At 35.8% G+C, this 20,857-nt stretch overlaps 1 protein-coding gene across 1 annotated transcript in view; it reads right to left on the bottom strand.

Annotated features, from left to right (window-relative positions):
- The window catches only part of LOC150106282 (cytoplasmic polyadenylation element-binding protein 2-like), a 417,239-nt gene extending 396,720 nt beyond the window's left edge, over positions 1-20,519 (bottom strand). The window contains exon 1 of the mRNA XM_090393070.1: positions 19,489-20,519. Coding sequence (XP_090249196.1) covers positions 19,489-20,433 — 945 coding nt within the window. The 5' untranslated portion in view covers positions 20,434-20,519. The remainder of the gene's footprint in view (positions 1-19,488) is intronic.
- Positions 20,520-20,857: the final 338 nt, after the last annotated feature.

Genomic DNA, 20,857 nt, shown 5'->3' with positions numbered 1-20,857 from the left:
GGGATGAGGAAGTGATTGAGAGGATTCAGAGACAAGTAACCAAAATGGTGACTGGTTGTTTGTGGAGCTCTCCCTGTGATTAGAGGTTTGTGGGTAAGATAGGGAATAGGATAAAAAATGAGAATAAGGTGAATCTTTATTCTCTCCTATACACTGCTGGATAAGAGAAAATAAGGAGCCATCCCCAGAAGTTGTGTGGTTAGCAAGGCCCAACACACACAGCAAATTCCCCATAAAATTGAAAAAACATCGTTATTCCTTAAAAGTTTATTGTATTAATCTTATGGAGCATCCACAGTTTGGTCAGTATAACTTTTACCTCTTCGCTGTGGATTCAAATCCTCCCTAGGATGTAAAGAACAATCTTTATAAGAGCTTAAAAAAAAAAAAAACTAAGATGAGGTAGAAGGTCTAATATGGTATTGATGGGATCCTCCTGTATGGAAACTCAGGTTTTCACACTACCCACCGGTAATGATAACATACAACTAGACATATTTGGTAATTAATTTATGGAATTAACAACGCATATAAAGTAAATTAATTAAAGATAACTTTAATGAATCACTTCTATATTTCGACAATGCCACATTGTCATCTTCAGGAACATAAAGATATGGTATGTGCACTACAGGAACTAACAAAGCAAATGAGGAAGAAATTAAGACACTAATTTTGTTCCTAAAGTCCTAATGGTGCCCTCTTGCAGGCTAATTTGGAAGTCTTGGCCGTTGGGCTGAAGTTCTCATATTTCGACAATGTCACAATGTGACATTGTCGAAATATAGAAGTGATTCATTAAAGTTATCTTTAATTAATTTACTTTATATGCGTTGTTAATTCCGTAAATTAATTACCAGTTATGTCTAACCAACGTATAAGTCTTACCACTAGAAACTAGACATATTACACATGCAGATAGGATTAACTATCCTATAAGAGCACCAATTAAGTTTCTGAACTCCAAATTATCTAGCCTGAGCCTAACACATAAGCAGATGAGCAGTTAAGTAATAAGCAGATAACATGATTTGGTGTAAAGCAGATGAATAATGAAATTAAATAGGAACTACAGATGAAAAACTATAAAGAGAGAAAGGTGGAGAGCAGCTTCATAAGGAAGCTAAGAGGCCAGAGAAGTGACAAGTATAGTAATGAATACCAAAATGGAATACAAGAAGAAATCAGTACTACGATCCATGGAAAATCCTAAGGAATTGTTGTTACATGGCCAGGAGAAGGAAAAATAATTGCGGACAAATAACAACATGACAAATGAATCAGATGGAAAAGTAGGTGAAGTGACCAATGCAGATGATATAGTAGAGCCATTTAAAGATCACTTTACTAAAGCATTTCATTCTGGAAAATCAGGTTTCATTCCTAGAGGGATGGATAATGGTTGAAAAATTAGAAGTGCATCAGGATAATTTCAAATACTACATACCTCTGGAAGTCAACAAGGTAGTGGGAGTGGGACTGGATGGGATTTCAAAGAGATGTTTTAAGGGAATGATCTAAGAAACTGACAGCTTTGGTGACTTTGCTTTTGAATGAGAGCCTGGCTACGAGAAAGGTGCCCAAAGAGAGTAAGATAGTGCTATTGCATGAGGGTGGTGATAAAATGGAAATATCAAACAACAGATCAGTTTGTATTTTTTCTGTAGTTGTTAAGATTTTGGAGAAATCATAAGAGATTGTATACAAAATTGAGCAGTGCAGATAATATCTGTGAAGGTCAACATTGATTTGTTAAAGGGAGCCAGTGGCGCGCCCAGGGAGGAGCCCAAGCCCCCCCCCCCAAAAGAAAAAGTTAAAAAACACTAAAAAAATTTCCAAAATACTTTTCCTAATTAAAATTCATTTTTTTTATTTATGTTGTGTCATGTCTTCTATTTCTATACTACTTATGAATTAGGGGTCACAATAAGGTGAGAAAACCCTATAGCAATGTTTCTCAACCTATTGTCCATGGACAGGTGGACCGCAACGATGGGACATATGGTCCACCGGCTTAAATTAACCAAATAAATCTATATATTTTAATTATCCAAGCAAAACAAATTAAAATTGAATAAGTAAAAATTATTAAAATAAAATGAATACTTAAAAAAAAAAATAGCAGCAGCATGTTCATGGAATGAACATGTTGCCGCTATTTTAATTTGCAGCAGCAGAATGATGAGTAATAAAAGAGGGGTGAAGTGAAAAACAATATAGTTTTATTGCTTCAGCCTTCCCTAGCAGTTTTGTCAGATTTTAAGTGAACATATGTTATCCACATTTCAACCAATTGCTTGTTGTTTACTGATTTTTATTGTTGAAGGTTTCCCTCCTTCAACTAAGGCTCAATATATCTTTAGAAGTGCTAAGTAATACTTGGACAAAGTGTGTTGTGAGTTAACCCCAGTATTTATATATTTTTTCGGAAACTGGGCGAAGGAAAGATAAAAGCAAGCTGACAAATGAGTTGAAATACTAACTCTCTTCAACCGAATTCCAATAATATGTGAAACTGCCATAACAGTATTCACTATATATATATCTTTTAGTTTTAACACATTTACAAATTTTAAACACTTTCCTTGAATTTTATTGCTACCGAGCGAACTCGCACAATCTAATTAATAACAATAGTTCTTAGATACTGTGTTTGCCGGTGCAACATATGGTTTTGCTTGAGTCTATATATACAGCATAGTGTCTGTATGAGGGGACGTGATTTATTAATTAGTGTCGTTTTTATCCCATCTGTCTCTAATTGCACTATTTGTTGAGAAATATATTACACAGACTGCATATATTCACTGACATAATAAAAGTTCTTGATTTTCTTGCCTCTGTAATATAGTGGCTATTGGGGAGTGCTTGTTGTTCACTGCAGGAGCAAGTTCCTATCGCCCCACTCTAAACGTGTTTCAGCTGTTTTCATTTGCTAGGTATATGTGAAACTTTTTAATTTCTTTTTTCGAAAAGTAAAATCAGGGGTGAGAGTTATATGCAAGTAAGTACGGTATTTCAATTCTGGATAAGTACATTGCTACCTTCTTTAAAAGAAAAAATAACTTGGATGACAGTGATAATACAAATCGAGTATGTAATGACAGTTTGTGTGTAGTTTCTGAAGAGAAAGAGGTCTGCAACTAATCCACAGAATTGCCATCAGTTGCAATGCGATAATATTAATACGCTTAATGAAAGGAAAGATTTGCTGACTTGCTGGACACTCGACCAGTCGATTGCATTCAAAGTAAATACAACTGGTTATTTTGTAAGAACATTTTTCTGTTTTGTGACTTTTCTCCCTTTACAGTAATTATGCCTACATTATTGTGTTATTATTCAACAATTGTTTACAGTTTTGAATGTGTATATAAAGTGAATATCAACAGTCGCCTGATTACGAATGCGTGATGAAAGGGATGGGGAGGTTTGGAGCTTTCCCGGATAGTATTCAAAAGGTAAATACAATTGGTTATTTTATAGGGCCCCGAAACTTATTAGTTTAGAATTTAACCACTGGGAAAGGGTTTGTGTCCACCTGAAAACTCTGGAACAGAATTTGGAAACATTTTCCGAATAACTTTTTATAAAGAAATTTCTGTGGTTTCATTTCACGATCCATTTCAGGCTTGCAATCACGAGAACGACCTTTCGTTATCGAAAAAAGAGCAGCTAATTGAGCTTTCAAGTGACAGTGGGCTTAAAATGCAATTCCGTGATCATGGTTTGGCTCGATTCTGAATCTCACCTTCAGTGAGAATTGATTTTCCCAAATTATCTGAAGAAGTCGAAAATCATCATGCAGTTTTCTACAACCTATCTTTGAGAGAAACGATTTTCATCACTCCTTCAAATAAAAAACAAAATACAAAAATCGTCTTTGTGTGTGCTGATCTTTGAATGAAGTTGACCAATATTGAGCCAGATATCCAGAAACTCTGCAAGGCCGAGAAGTTCATCCATCTCATTAAAAGTAAATAGGAACATAATTATATCATATTATTTATTTGTTTAATAAAAATTAAAACTGTTTTAATTTTTATCCAGAAAATTTAATTTTTTATTGATATATCCAGCCTGGTTGGATATATCAATTTTTATTTTTTAAATAAATTTTTATAATCACCTAATGAATTTTATTGAATGAATGAAATTTAACGAATTTTAGTTGAACGGATAAAAATGTTTTTAATGCAAATTCATTGCATTAAATATATTTTTATCCATTCAACTCAGCCTTTTTTCTCTTGAATGGATAAAAATATATTTTTATCCATTCAACCCCCCCCCCCCAAGATTAAATCCTGGGTGCACCACTGAAAGGAGCTCTTGTTTCAGTAATTCGCTTGTCTTTTTGTAATGAAATGACAAGAGCAGTTGATGAGAGGAAGGCACATAGGGTGGTTTTTTTTTTTTTTTTTGCATAGCATTTGTTAAGTTAATATTTAAGTTGCAACATACATATAGGGTGAAATAGCAGGTTAGTGAATTAGAGTAAAAATTGGTTGCTGGATAGATATCAGAGGGTTGTGTATGGATGGGGTGGGGGGAAACAGATCAAGGAAGAAGGTCACAAGTGAAGTTTCCACAGCAATCAGTAGTGGGACCTTTGTATGAATGATATTGTCATGGGGTTGCAGAGAGCAACCCCACAACAGATTTGGTCACCGAGATTTGAAGAGGATAAGTTAACCTTGGAGAGGATGCATATACAAATAGCCAAAATGATATCAGGACTCTACATTGTTAGCTATGAGAACAGACTGAGTATATGCAAACCACAGAGTTTGGTGAATAGAAGACAAAGCAGTGAATGATGGAGCCATTTCAATTGATGAGAAAGTTACAGAACTGACACAGGAGAGATTTTATGTAGTACAGAGACAAGAGACCATCTCTGGAAGTTGAAAAAGGAGGTGGTGGTCGTGGATAGGAGGATAAGAAGTGGCAACTTTTTGCATGGAGGGTGGTTGGAACATGAAATTCATTGCCTGATAGTGGTGAATGTGTAGGAAGTAAATGGGTTTAAGGAGTGGTATGATAGACTGTGCTACGATGGGCCTCTGCAATAAGCTTTATAACTCCATGGAAGTTCAAAATATTAACATTATTATTATTAATTTTTAATATGATTTTTCCATTGATGCACTCACCTAATTTATGGAAATTCTCATCTGGGATCTCTAATTTTCAATTTACTGTTTTACCTCTACCCAAACATTCACATACATAACTTAAAATGGATTTAAACACTTCTTATATACTAGTAGTTCAGTGTTTTGGCTAATTTCTTTCTTATTCTCAACAAATTTATTTAGCTGACTCACCATCATAGCAGTTTTGTTTATTAACTATTTCTTTCATTTGCAATCCTCACTAAAAATTGTACCAAAATAGCTAAAGTTCTACTTGTTCTAATTTTTACCATCGAGAATGCAATTATTTTTCATCTGACTATTTTCATTAGTTTATTTTTATTGATGATTTGTATAAAAAATTTGTTACAGCAGTAACTATTAAAGAATCCAAGAACCCAGCTTACAGAGGATTTATTTAGGAGTATATCATCATAAAGTGAGCCCCTCAAGGACTCACTTTAGTGAGTACAGGAGTGGTGAACCCAAGGTACCTGATTACCTGATGCTGGACCATGCCTTATGTAATATACATCTGTTATGTTATCTGTAGACTGGTCCCTACTCTTCTTGCTCCTTCCCCCAATGCTATTAGAGTATTCGAGGGATAGGAGTAAATCTTTGCTGTTTGACTTTTTTTCATCTCTTGCAGTAGAAGTCTGTCTTCTCTCCCAGATATTTGTCTTACCTAGCAGACAATGGCAAACCACTTCTGTATATATTTTGCCAAGAAAATCTTATGAACAGAGGCTTGAGTTATTGTGATATAGTGCTGGAAGATGGGACACCTAGGTTGGAAGGCATCAAGATAGCTACTGGGGAAGAGCAGAGAAGAACTTCCAATGAAGTTAACAAGAATGATGAAACTGGATCAAAGCCTTCTGGAAGTTCAACTTCGATAGAGTTAATTCCAGAAGAAGACCCCTCTGCTTTACTGATTTACATAAAATAGGAACTTGGAATGTAAGAAGCATGTATCAAGGAAAACTGGAACTGGTAAAGAAAGAAATGAGAAGAACTTGAGTTAAGACTTTAGGAATCAGTGAACTGAAATGGACAAGAATGGGTCACTTTGATACCGATGATTACTCTGGACACGGAAGCCTTCGAAGAAATGGAGTACCATTTATAGATAGAAGAGAATACAGAAAATACATTTTAGGTTACAATCCGATGTCTGACAGAATAATTCTACTCAGAATGGCATATCCAGTGAATGTTACACTCACACAAGTGTATGCACCCACTACAGATTCAAGTGAAGATGAGGTCAAAGAATTTTACAGCAGCATGCAATAATTATTATACAGTATTGATAAACAGATTTTCTCTTGATATTAGATGATTGGAATGCAAAAGTGGGAGAAAAAGGAAACGAGGCATCAGTGGAAAATCTGCTTTAGGACATGAGGAATGAAGCAGGAGAAAGGATGTTGGAGTTTTGTGTCAAGAACATTTGCTTTATTGCAAACAAGTGCATCAACAATATAAAAAAAGACTGTACACATGGACTTCACATAATGGTGACTACAGAAATAAGATAGATCATATTGTTGCCAGCAGAAGCAAAGAAGTGCTATCCAAGCTGTAAAAACACTACATGCAGATTGTGAATTATTGATAGCTGATGTTATTTGTAATTAAGGGCTAAGAAGAAACAAAAGGACAGCATCAGATTTGATTTAGATCCTATAAATTAAACATTTAAAGTAAAAGGTGGAAAGAAATTAACCAGTTTAGAGAAGGCAAGAAGAAAATTAGAAGAACTGTTGAAAGAAATAAAATGTACAGTCATAGAAGCAGTAAAGAAGACTAAGTAAAGCAACAAGAAAGAAAGATTGTCAGAAGAAGCTATTCAAATAGCAGAAGAAAGAAGAAACATCAGAGACACAAAGAAAGGGTTAAACAACCGAGTGCAGATTTCCAGAGATAGGCTAGGAAAGATAAGGAAAAACACCTAAACAAAAGGTGCAAAGAAATTGAAGAAAGAAATATTACAGGTAGAAAAAGATCTGTTTAGAAAATAAAATGATGTTACAGGGAAATGATGATAAATAATGATAAATGTGAAGATAAAAACTTAAAAGGATAGTCATGGGGAAAAAAAAAACTTTGTTTGTAAAAATTCTTGACAAAAATTACGAAAGATAAGGCCACGAAAGTTAGAACTGTCAAAGCAATGGTATAGTAGTGATGTATGGATGTGAAAGCTGGATTATTAAGAAGAAAGAGATAAAGCAAATTGATTCATTTGAATTATGGAGGAGACTATTAAGAATCACCATGGACTGCAAGAATGACCAATAAGAACGTTTTAGACATTATAAAGACAGAATGCTCCTTGGAGGCGATGATCACTCGACAGAAATTTATGTACTTTGTATTTTATGTGTTTAATATTATGCGTTAATATTAAATATTAGCATAATGTGTTTCATATTATCTGAGTTGATGAATGATTGGTAAAGGCAGTTATGTTGGAGAAGACTGAGGGAACGAGAAGAGGAAGACCAAAAAGGAGTTGGATGGACAACATAAAAGAACTTACCAACTTGAACTTACAATTGCTGAAAAAAATACAAAAAACCAAGTGGGATGGAGACTCTTTGTTCACGGTATCACCAAGAATTGAAAATGACTGGATGGTACATAATAACAATATCATTATCTGCATAAAGAGCTAAGTTTAATATCTCCAATTTTAATAGTGTGTTGATCATAACTTTTGTGTTGATTATAACGTGATCTGTAAAATGATGAAAAACAGAAGACCAAGTAAAGCAACAAGAAAGACAGATTGTCAGAAGAAGCTATTCAAATAGCAGAGGAAAGAAGAAAAATGAAACTTCAGAGAAACAAAGAAAATAGCACATTCTTACTGTATGCCTGATTTTATATTATGGTATGTTTCCTGTGCATCCTTCAATTTTAATGCTGGACTTGGGTATAGGCTGAATAGTATTATATTTACACCATATAACTGTAACATTTTGAAGCTTTTCTCTTGGCAACTTATCATATGCCGTTTCCATATCTACAAAATTAAAAAACAGATTCTTGTTATAATCTCATGATTCTCGACAATTTGTTGTACAATAAAAATCGCACCTGGCAAGCACTATTTGGCTAAACCATGACAGTTTTTCTCTGGTTTATTCCTTCAACTATGACCAGCAAAGGTTGGTCAATTGGTAGAGTCTCTACTACTAATGGCTCATGCAAAAAGTTCAGCGCGTTTGAGCATGGTTAGTAGTTGGAAGGGGATCAATCATTCGATGCTGTTGGCACACTCTCCCTCGATGAGTCTTTGGACTCCCTGGAGGTGTCACATAATAATAACTATTTTTCTAATCTTTTCTTACTTGGAACACTCAGTAGGAAAACTGCTCGGCAGTTCGGTTATACTTCAAGTTTTATAGATGAGTATTACAACATTGTTGTAGTACTCATCTATAAAAGTTCAGAAAGTTGAATTCCAATCTGGAATTCAACTTTCTGAACAAATCTCAGTTATGCACTGCAGCCACTGTACAGCTTACATTTCCATGTGTGGCCATTTCTAGTAAAATATCTACTCTAATTGCCCTTCTGCATTCAGAATTCTGACAGCTTTTACTGTATATATCTAATACTGAGATGTATCCACAAGTGCATTCTTCCTAGATATTCTGTATTAAAGTTTTCTATCATTTGATTATTTCCTTCAATAATTTTTCATAAGACTTACTCACATATCTAGAACACCTTCATCTTCAGTTTTTACGTCACTTTCATCATCTTTTACACAGCAACCTTACCTTGATTTCTTTTCCTCCAAAACATTTTCCATCATGCATCCAATTCTTGTGCATCCTTAGACAGGCTGAATCCTCTAACTAGAGGTTTCAAGCAATTTAATGCAGCCAGTTTGCCATTCCTCTAAGGGTATTTTATGCCTGTAGATATGGTTCACAGGTCAGTTCATCTGTTTTGAGGGATGAAATACAGTTTCCAGTAAAAAAAACTACCTCCATATGAAACCAGCTAATTAAAAATTCCTGATAAAAGTTCCTTGCATCAGGGACAGGATTTAACAGATATCCCAAAATATTTTGCTGTCTATGGAATACTATGAAAGTTTAATAACCTATAAGTCAGAAAGCAAATATACTATCAATATTTCACTTGTGGTTATACTAAGACATCCTCAGAGTGATCACAAAGGTACACAATGAATAATTAAATAAGAATACAAAATTTCAAGTAAGAAGTCAAATTGTTGACTAAACTGTGAGGGCATATTCAGAACAAGGAAGCCACTTTTTTTTTTAAAAGCCAAATACTGTATTTAAATTTGGCTTTAAAAATTTGTCTATGTATATGGATTGTCTATATAGCACATGATGATTCCCAGAATATCTTTTCACTTTCACTGTGGAGTCCTTAAGGTAATGAAAAACTTCTCCATGTTATTGCATGAAGGATGTCAAGCACATTCCCTAATCGACTTTTTTTTTTTTTTCATTAATGCACGGCTGTAAAAAGCACTGCCCACAGGCCAGATGCAGTCTACCTGTGGGTTTTGATTTTCACAAGCGAAAAAAAAAAAAATAAAATAAATAACAATTTGGATTGAATGCGTATTAGATATTTTAGTTCAATCACTGATCAATAATCTCGATGTTGGTAATTTTATTTGGTGTTTTTATATCATTATATACCCACGTTTTTCAAATATTTGATGTGTTGTCAAAGAAGCGTTCTCACACTGTTTTGTTCCAATGCGCATGCTCCGGGTAATCACAGGGAACATGAGAGCGCGATTAGTGTTGTTTGTTTGTTCAGCTATTGAGGTTGTAATCATCCATGTCCACTGCAGGATTCAAACCCGCAGCCTTTTGGCTGGAGAGCAGATATGCTGACCACTCGGCCTGCTTTAAATTATTGTGGTGGAGTACCTAAGGGTTCTATACTAATTTATACATCAATATTATAGGGAAAAATTCAATAGGGGATATTCATTTGATTGCTGATGATGTAAAAATGTGGAAAGCAATAGTTCATAAACTATGCAAGCACCTCCATAGCACAATTGGAAGAATGACAGTACATTGCACCCTTCAATCGGAAAAGGATGAAGTTCAATTCTTGTTGTGACAAGAGGAATCTTTATATGTTTTTTTTTTTCAATTGAAGTTGAGTTAGCCGATCTCATACGGAGGTAGCAGGGTTTTTTTATCCCAGAAATTTGGGTTTTTCATCCCGCATACAGACAAATCGGTCTTGAGAACACACATTACAGATAAAAAAAATACTAGTGGTGGTAGTAGGCAGTACATAGCATTGGTATAGGTGACGATGACAGCAGCAGTTTGCTGTAGTTGATGGATGAAGTGGTGGAGGAGACGGAGAGTCGTAGAGTACATACCTTCCCTCGATGAGTCTTTGGACTCCTTGGAGGTGTCATGTAATAATAATAAAGGTGATGTCGATATCCTACAGGATGATTTAAATAAATTGGCACTGTGGGCAAAGGTTGATGGTCAATTTAATGGTGCAAAATGTAAGGTTATGCACTTTGGGCTGAAAGATTGCATATGCTGTAGCATATTAATGGTACTGGATTGCAGGAAATTGATGAGGTTAGGAACTTGGGGATAAGGGTGGGCAGAGAACTGAAGTTCAGAGGATATATTTCAAAAGTCGATAAAATGGCTGAAAGGATTACTTGGATGCTGAAAAACATGCTAGCAAGTAAAGATAGGGAAGTTATTAACCCTGAATCTTGAATACTGCACACAGACTGGGTTTCTTGGGGATCAGGAGGTGGTAGAGAAGATTCAGAGATAAGTGACTAAGCTGGTGACAGGTCTGTGGAATGCTCCCTATAAAGACAGGTTGAAGGTTTGTGGGTTACAAAGTTTAGTTGATAGGCAGTAAAGAGTATGATAGAAACTTTTAAGATATTAAAGGGGATTTCTATAACTGATGCAAAAGAATTTTTCAATATAGTACTAATAGAGAACTAGGGTGTAAGAGTGTGGTTAGTAGGAGTGTGAAGAACAGATTTTTTTTTGCATGGAGAGAGGTGAATAAGTGGAACTGATTGCCAGAATTAGTTGCAATTTCCCTAACAGTAAATGAGTTTCAGGAGCTGTATGATAGGCATTGTGTGAATAATAGTTTGGATCTCTCACAAAGAGTCTATGGTCTCTATGGAGATACCATATAATAATAATAATAATATATATTCCAACTGCCTTTCCACATCAAGTTTATGATCTTTCCATTTTCCTCTGGGTAATCCTTGGTCATTTTTTTTTAGTCCAAGTCCACGTTTTACTTCCATATGGCAAATATATATATTATAACATAGAAATAGATTTTGTATAACATTTTGAATAACCCAGCAAAATCTCACTCCAAAATGTTTGTGAATGAAGACCACTAGCAATGTTTTTGCTATACTATTCACAGAAATTAATACTCGACTTGTGATACTTTCTGCTTAACTCCCCCCCCCCTCAAAAAAAAAAAAAAATAATAAATAAAATAAAAATCACCGCAGGATTAGCCTAGTGGCTGTGCGCTTCGCAACCATATGCCTGGGGAAGGAGTGTCCTAGGTTTGATTCCCGTCAACAACATGAGAAGCTAAAGGATCTTCCTCAGTCATAGCCAAGTTAGCCAGTCTTGGGCGTGGACAGTAGGGTTTTTTCCCCAGTTTATCCTGGGGATTTTAATCCTGCAAAGAATGCAAACCAGCCTTTAGATCTCAACACTACGGACATAGGATACACCGGGGCATATGGCTGACCACCTTATCCTGTGAATGGTTTGAGGTCCGATGATAAATAAACCCTCAACACCGCAAGGTAAAAGAGAGTAAAAGGAAGATGAGATAATATTTTGTCTGTTTGTTTGAATTATGAGGAAAATATTTGAAGTAAGAAATTTGCAATCTAGTCTAATATAATTAAACCTTTCCTCACAAAATCATGAAAGGCCATTATCTCCTCCATGCTGAACATTTAACTGCAATATAAACATAGTAATCCTATAGAGAAGAACACAGTTTTTTCTTTTGTGACTGATTGTGAGGAGTTTCAGATAACAAAATGAGGAAGGACATAGGCATCTGGAGAGATTGCCGTTCTGAAAAAGTCAGTGTGTCCCAGGGAGGATGGTAGAAGGGGTGGCCTCTTGTGGGAATGGGTACTTGGGAGAAGGGGGACGACATCAGGTAACACTGAGACCAGTGGAGTCTAGAGGGGATAATGCTGGGTATAGAAACAACAGCATTTATATGCTATATACTAATGCCAGGAGTATCTGGAATAAGGGAGAGGAATTGGTGGCACAGATAGCATCAGCCAGGATAAAAATTATTGGGATCACTGAGACGTGGTTGACAGAAGAGGATATAATAACAGGAATAGAAGTCGCTGGGTACAGCATTTTTTGGCAGGATAGGAAGGGAAAGCGTGGTGATGGAGTACTGCTTATGATAAGTGACAATCTATGCCCTCTAAGAGTGGAGACTTCGGAAGGTAGTGACACTAATGATTTTGAAAGCATATGGTGTGAGGTAGAGGTGGGCAAGACAGGATATTTAGTGGAGTGTTGCTACAAACCCACGAGTACAGAGGGTGGGGACGAGGAAATGTTTAGACAGTTGAGTTTGGCAAGTGCAAGAAGAATGATTGTTATGGGAGATTTTAACTACAGTAGTATAAACTGGGGAGAGGAAGATGCATGTAGTAATAAGGGAATGGAATTTCTAGAATTCTTGAGGAACAAATGTCTTAGGCAACATGTAACAGAGGGAACAAGAGGTTCAAGAGTTTTGGATTTGGTTATAGCATCAGAAGAGTTGATAATAACTGAGATTATATTTCTCCCACCAGTTGGAGAGAGTGACCATATGGTTTTGACTTGGAAAATGAATAGACATGCAGGAGTATCAAAGAGACAGGAGCATATGTGGAATTATAAGGTAGGTGATTATAACAGTCTAAGACATCAACTTGGGGAAGTTTCAGGGAGAGAGGAATTGGAAGGCCGGGATATCATTCGTGCATAGGAATTTATGAAAGAATATTTATTAGCAGCAATAGTAAGTTGTATACCATGTGAACAAGAGGACACAATTTGGAGTGAAGTGGATGACAAACAATATTAAATAGGAATTGCATGCGAAAAAGAGGCTATGGAAGAGATATAAGGAGACAGGTGAAGAGAAGATGCATGAAGAGTATAAGACACAGGCCAGAAGAGTGACTAGTATGGTAAGGAAGATGAAACTGGAATATGAGAAGAGATTAGCCCTATGATCGAAAGAAAATCCTAGGGAATTTTTTTTAGATATATGGCCAGTAGGAGGAGAAACGACTGTGGAAGAATGATATTGTGGGATAAAAATGGGAATAGAGTGACTGATGCAGAGGACATAGTAGAATTGTTCAATGAACACTTTATTGGAGTATTTCATCCTGGAGAAGTCAGTTTTAATGTTAGAGGGATAGGGCAGGTTCGAGGTTTAGAGGTACAGGAGAAGAGTGCGTTTCATATACTGACTACTCTGGATGTCAGTAAAGCTGTGGGACTGGATGGTATTTCACCACGAGTTTTAAGAATATGTGCTAGGGAACTTACAGTGCCTTTGATCTGGCTTTTCAATGAAAGTCTGGCTGCAGCAAAGGTACCCATGGAATGGAAAGAAGGTAAGATAGTGCCATTGCATAAGGGCGGTAGCAGACGGGAAGTGTCTAGTTATAGGCCAGTTTGTGTGTCATCAGTAGTTAGTAAGATCTTGGAGAAAGTAGTGAAGGACCGTATAGAGCATTGTGCAGATGAGGGTAATGTTATCTGTGAGAGTCAACATGAATTTGTGAAGGGGTGCTCTTGTTTTAGCAATATGCTAGCCTTTTATGATAAAGTACAAGAGCATTAGATGAGGGAAAGGCATATACTGCCATTTTCTTAGACAACGAAAGCATTTGACAGGGTGCCACATGATAAGCTGATATTTAAGTTGCAGCACATAAGACTGAATGTCAGATTGGTGAACTGGATTCAGGATTGGCTGTCCAATAGGTTTCAGAGAGTTGTGTATGGTAGGGCAGTTTCAAAGAAGCAGAGGGTTCCAGGTGGCGTCCCACAGGGTTCAGTACTGGGTCCTATATTGTTTAATCTTTATATCAATGACACTGTCAGTGGATTGCAGGTGGTATTCAGTTGTTTGCATATGATGCGAAGCTGGGAAGGATTATTAGTAATAGTGCAGATGTGGCAGCCCTGCAAGAGGATTTGAATAAGCTAGATAGATGGGCAAATGAATGGGGATGTTGATTTAATGCAGCAAAATGTAAGGTCTTGAGATTTGGAAAACATCAATGGGACATTGCATACTCTATGGGAGGAGTTATACTGGAGGAAGTAGGGGAGACAAGAGATCTGGGGTTGATGATTGATAGAAACCTGAAATTTAGGGGCATATTGCAAAGGTGGTGAAGGTAACACAGAGGATTGCTGCAATAATGAGAAGGACACTAACCTGCAGAGATAAAACAGTTATCATTCCGTTGTATAAGACCCTGATCAGACCACACTTAGACTATTGTTCTCAGATTTGGTCCCCAGGATTTGAAGGGGATAAATTAACTGTGGAAAGGGTACACAGGCGGATAACAAAGATGGTTTCAGGACTGTACAATGATAGTTATGAGGATTAGCTGAGGGAATGTGGACTGCAGAGTTTGGTGGATAGAAGAAGGAGAGGTGATATGATTGAGACTTGTAAACTGTTGAGAGGTGGTTACAGGGTTGACACTGGGGAATTCTTTCGCTTGGTTGAACAGCGGGAAGGAGTGATGACAAGAGGCCATCCCTGGAAGTTACAAAAGGAAACTGTGAGCAAGAGGGTGAGGAATGGTTTCTTTGCATGGAGGGCGATTGAACCATGGAATGCATTGCCTGATGGAGTGGTGAGAGAGCGAGAATGGTCAATGAGTTGTATGATAGACTTTGTGTTTCTTAGGGGAGGGGGAAGGGACCTCCCCTCGATTTGTCTTGATAGACTTTGTTTCTTAGGAAGGACCTCCCACGATGAGTCTTTCAACTTCATGGAGGCCTGAATAATAATAATAATAATAATAATAAAAAGTAAAAATTTTATCCAAGAAATCCACTGAAATGATTAAATAGTGATATGAACACTGACTGATTCCTTCATTTTCTCTCCTTCAATAAGTTTTGAGTGAGATACCTTTCATAAATGCACTATAGGTTTACAAATAAACCTTTTGTGGGTGGGCAATAATAATAATAAAATAGATTTTCAGTTTTCTTGATGTAATTAACCTCAAACCATTTCATATAAATGGATGCATTGTAATATTTTGTGAATACTTATTTTTAATGCACTTGTCATTCCTCCTCCTCCTCAAATATAACAAAAATTATGAATAAATTCCATGATACTTTCTATTTTTCTTGAGGTTCTAAAGGTTCCCTGATATTATTGGTTTAATGTCTGTTCTAAATTTAATGAAATTACTAATTACATTCAACAAACATAAGTCTGTCATAGATGATGTAATTTCAAATGAATTTTTATACTTCTTGTATATCCTATTACTGAGACACCACTTTCTTCATCTCATACTGATATATTATCATTACCATTTGGTCAAAAGATTCATGATGGGAGGTGTCCTCACTAACAAATACAAAGCACATTAACCAGGCAGTCACCATATACTCAGACAATACCTTCACTTATTCATCACTCTTCAAGCAAACAAATCTGCTTATCACTTCTTTGTTCATTCCAACTTTAACTTTCAGAGATGGACTATTGTTCTGTACTTGTCTCCTGTCATTTATGAAAAAATCTCTTTTGAATTAATCATATCCACTCTGGTTGATCAAATGGATGGAAAGTACATCCATGGGGTCTGACCCCACCATGAGAATGGATGACTGAAGAATGTCTTTAGGTGGTAAATAAAATTTCTGTGAGACCACTACTCTGCTTTATATAGTTGTGAAGTGGCTTGAAAAAGTTCCATGTTTACTTTCTAGAACATTATCTGACCCTTACCCACCCTAATTGTAAACTTTCCTGGGTAGGATTAAAAAAAAAAAACATTGATTTCTTCAATGATATGTTATTATTATTATAATTACCTGACACCTCCAGGGAGTCCAAAGACTCATCGTCAACTCTACAACTCTACGTCTTCACCACTCCACCAACCGCAACTACCTTCATCATCTACACCAATGCCATCTACTGCCAGCCATCACCACTATTATTTTCACAGACAATCACAAACATGATGTAATTTCAAATGAATTTTTATACTTCTTGTACATCCTATTACTGAGACACCACTTTCTTCATCTCATACTGATATATTATCATTACCATTTGGTCAAAAGATTCATGATGGGAGGTGTCCTCACTAACAAATACAAAGCACATTAACCCACAGCAGGATTCGAACCCATAGCCTTTGGGCTGGAGAGCAGATAACCTCAGCCAACCAGGGCAGCAGTGAATCCTTATTACAAAACAATTATTATTTAGTCTTTTTAAAACATTTAATCTAATTGATAAGTTTCATTGTTGGACGTTATTCATAACTTAATTTAACAGTATTACAATGCCAAATGAACTAAATTATAAAAATATAAAAAAAAGATATTTATTAACTAGCTTATATTTCAAACCAGCATCTTCAGAGCAAACAACATGTTACAGTTTACATGAAACAATGAGTAAGAGAAACAATACAAATTGTAAAAAAAATTGCTATCCATGCTGGTTCTTCACCTAGAAGAACAAAACAGACATAAGGATATATTATTATGGGTTCACCGCCTCCTCCTCTCACCTCCTGCTGCCAATTTCTATATGGAGTATTTTGAAAAATATACTTATGATGTAACTACTCTTAAACCTATCTGGTTAATGTATACTGATGATATATTCAATACAAATACATTCCTCCTCCACCTCAGTCAACATTCAAGAATCCCATGTACTATAGAAAAAGAAAATAAACAGGTGAACTTTAAAAACAATGACATGGAAAATTGACAGATATAACCCTATATTTTCCAATAACCTTTCCTTATCCTAGTAGTGTTGTATTATAAAAATTGTAGCCAATAGAACTATCCAACTCTTCTAACCCAAACATTCCTCACAGAAACTCAGACATATCCAGCACATCTTATCTAATGGATACAATTCTAAAAATATTAACAAAAATGCTTAACTTCCTTCCATCACGGAACCCTCTTAACTTGCAGATTTTAGTAATGCTATGACTATTTCCCATATTCCAACATTTCATAACTTTAAGAAATATAATCTCAGCATTACTTTCGAACCAAATATGAAGGTGGCCACACTTATCTGCTCTCCAAAATACCAACTTATTTCCCTCTCAGATTCATTCAAATATCCAATTTGCTCATAAATAGTTGCCTATTTATGAGCAAATTGGAAAATCTGCTGACAGTCTAGAAGAATATAAGAAATACATTTGCAACCAGAGTTATGGACAACAAACTAACAGATCATACCATAAATAATGACCAGAAAATCAAATGGCAAAAAACCTATTATGCTTCATTGCAGTTAGTACAAATACAAGTTTTTTTTCTTCTTTTATTTAGCCACTACTCTTAAATCCATCCTAATCTAAAAAAGTATGGTTGTGTAAAATTTCCACGATACGAGAAATCATCTAGGTTTCTTGCTAGCACCCATCCTAAGCCTTAAGCCTGATCATTTCCACTTTGTTTTGTATTTCTTGTGTGCAGAAATACAAAACAAAGTTTGGAGTCATTAAACTGCAACACAAACCTGATCAATATTTTGTACAATGGAACTAAAATCACTATTTCTACATGGTCAGTGTCTGTTTTCCCACTGCCATAATTAATCTATTATAATGTTCTCATAATTTAGATCATAATTGAATTAAAATTTCAGACATGTCAACCATCATCTCCACTTCACTTCCCTTATATATCCCATCCTTGTCTTCCAAATTTCAAACCTTACACCATTTTGCAACACTGAATCTGCATTCTCACAGTCTTTTCAATTCCCCCTCCCCCCTTCAGATATGTCAGTTCTGCTTCTCACAGTTCTCTCTTTATAGATAAAAATTTCAATTGGTACTTCCATTAAAGAAATGGAATACCCTAATGTGTAAGTAAATATAGTATGGTTATTTGAAGCAAGCTTCAAATGATAAAATGAAATGAAATATAAAAAACCTTATGTTATGTGGCCTCAGGACAATTAGCATTGATGTGTTCTACTGACATCTAGAGACCAAACATGGCACTTTCTTTCAAGCCACTTCAGGTACCCCAGCAAACAGGATTGCAATCTCAGGGTTAGCACTAAAAATCTGCCTCATATAAATCCTATATAATAATAATTTTATACTTAACTTTTATAGATAATAAAGAAATACTTATTTCAAACAAACAACAAATCCCACTTAATTTCACCATGGTATTTGGGGGGGGGGGGAGTACGCATGTAAATAAAATCAGGATTCCATAACAACCAGCTATGTTAAAATTATAATATTGCCCAAATGACTACATTATACTACACTATAAACTTAAACGGCTATATGTTTTAACACAATTTTCACTCGAAATGGCAAGTACATTGGGCGCAATCAAACTTCAAGAATTAGAGTATGCTTTACATAAATGGAAAGCGAAATTGGTATTTAAATTAAATTACACCCATTACTACACTGAATTTAAAAATGTAACTTACACATATTGTTGCAAAATTAAGCAAAATGAATGTATTCACATAACATAATTATAATGCACAGTTTCGTAATATATGAATTCCGACCAGCGTAATGTATATTGAAATTCTATACTAATTATATTGAAAATAAGAAAATGGTACAATATTATAAGATTGAGTTTAGGAAATTTATTATTTGGATTTTTTTTCATTTCGAGAATGAAAACTACTGTTTCATATACATAAAAGGGAGACACTAATTGATCATACAGAAGAAATACCATCTCATATCAGAAGTGATATGAGATGACTACATAATTCGAAGCAAGCTTTTAAGGTCGAATTTAAATACGTGTTTGGGTTAATTAAATTTTAACTGCTATCAAAAAATCGAAACTATATAAAATGAAACCAATCATCTGAACGAATGGATAACTCTTCTGTTTGTTGGAAAGTATCGTATTAAATGGGTACACGCAGCACATATACAAAAAAAAAAAAGAAAGAAAAAGAAAGAAAGAAAGAAAGAAAAAACAAAAAAAGACGTTACTTATGAGATATACTTCAAGCTTACCTGAAAAGGAAAAATCATGCTTCCATCCCTGCTATCATCTAATGCAGAGATATCAAAAGCTGGATTTCCGCCAAACGAATGTGGAAACTGCTTCCCAAGTGGTAACGATGTGCTTCTTCTAAACTTGGACGGCGAAATAACCATTGAGTGTTGTCCAACAGATGGTGGTGGCTTCTTCTGAGTACAAACTGGATTCAGATTTGGCACTGACCGTTTCTGATTAGCCAAATTTACAGCATTCCATGGTAAAAGCCCATTTGGTGTCTGCGGAGCTGACCAAGAAGTGTTTTGTGGGCTGTTCCAATTAGAAAAGGTTTTAAATAAATTTGACTGAGGTTGTTGATGTCTAGTTTGACTGAAATTATGAGCACCAGTAATCGCTCGCCTCTGTGGAGGCTGAGGCTGAGGTATACTTATCTGAGGTCCAAGACTTGTGCTGAAAACTGGATTAATTGTTGATGTGGTGGGAAAGTTCTGGAATGAGAGCGTACTTTTCAGAGGTGAAACTCCAGGATTAAATGTGTCGTCGTTAGCTACACCAGACCAAAAACTCGGAGCTGAAGTAGTAATGGCAGCACTATCCGAAAATTCAAGCTGCAAAGGAGTAGTTACACTTCCTGATGTTGATGTTTCTATCTGCTTCTCGATCTGACTGTTAACTGCAAGATCGGCATCTTCGTTTTTCGATTTACTACCAGTAAAGTCATCCAAAGTTCCTTCACCATTGCTGACAACAGTTTCGCCATTTGGAGATGGCTGCTGCTGTGCTTCAGACTGCTTGCCGGTAGCGGTAGGATTAGGCTTTTCACTGAGCAGCAGATCATCTTGCATTGTATGCGAGATTGATTCAGTTGCAAAAAAAGATTTGTTTGTAGAATTCTGCTTAAAATCAACCGGAGATAGAGCTGCAACGTTGGAAGCGATACTAAAATTATAATCCCCCATTACATATTATGAACTCAGGTAGCGTTTCGGTCTGCGGGGGAGTATACGTCTGCTACCCCGTCGACACCTCCGCAGGGCTGCGTTTCATACGCACTGCAGCACTACCGGCAAACGACGATCCAGGGACTCTTCCGGTCTCCCAACGTTCTCTGCGACATCTAGCGTCATAGCTATCCAACAACGTAAACTCTTATCATTGATTTGTACACAACTCTGCAGCATTTATGCTTCCGCCATGTGTTAAAGGAGGTCAAGGCTAACCGTACCTAAAAAAGAAAGAAAAAAAAAAGAACACAGAATAAGAATAATGACATTTTTATTTATTTATTTTTTTTTTTAGATTTGGGAATGAAGTAATGAAAATTATTTTAATAAAATAAAAGTAAAAAATTATTTTGATATTTGGAAATATTCATTGTTCAGT

This window comes from Typopeltis vanoorti, chromosome 5, assembly GCF_054136105.1.
Source record: "Typopeltis vanoorti isolate ZY-2024b chromosome 5, IOZ_Tvanoo_1.0, whole genome shotgun sequence".
Classification (NCBI taxonomy): Eukaryota; Metazoa; Arthropoda; class Arachnida; order Uropygi; family Thelyphonidae; genus Typopeltis; species Typopeltis vanoorti.
The sequence above is the reverse complement of the archived record's forward strand: the minus strand, read 5'-3'. Positions and strand labels throughout refer to the sequence as shown.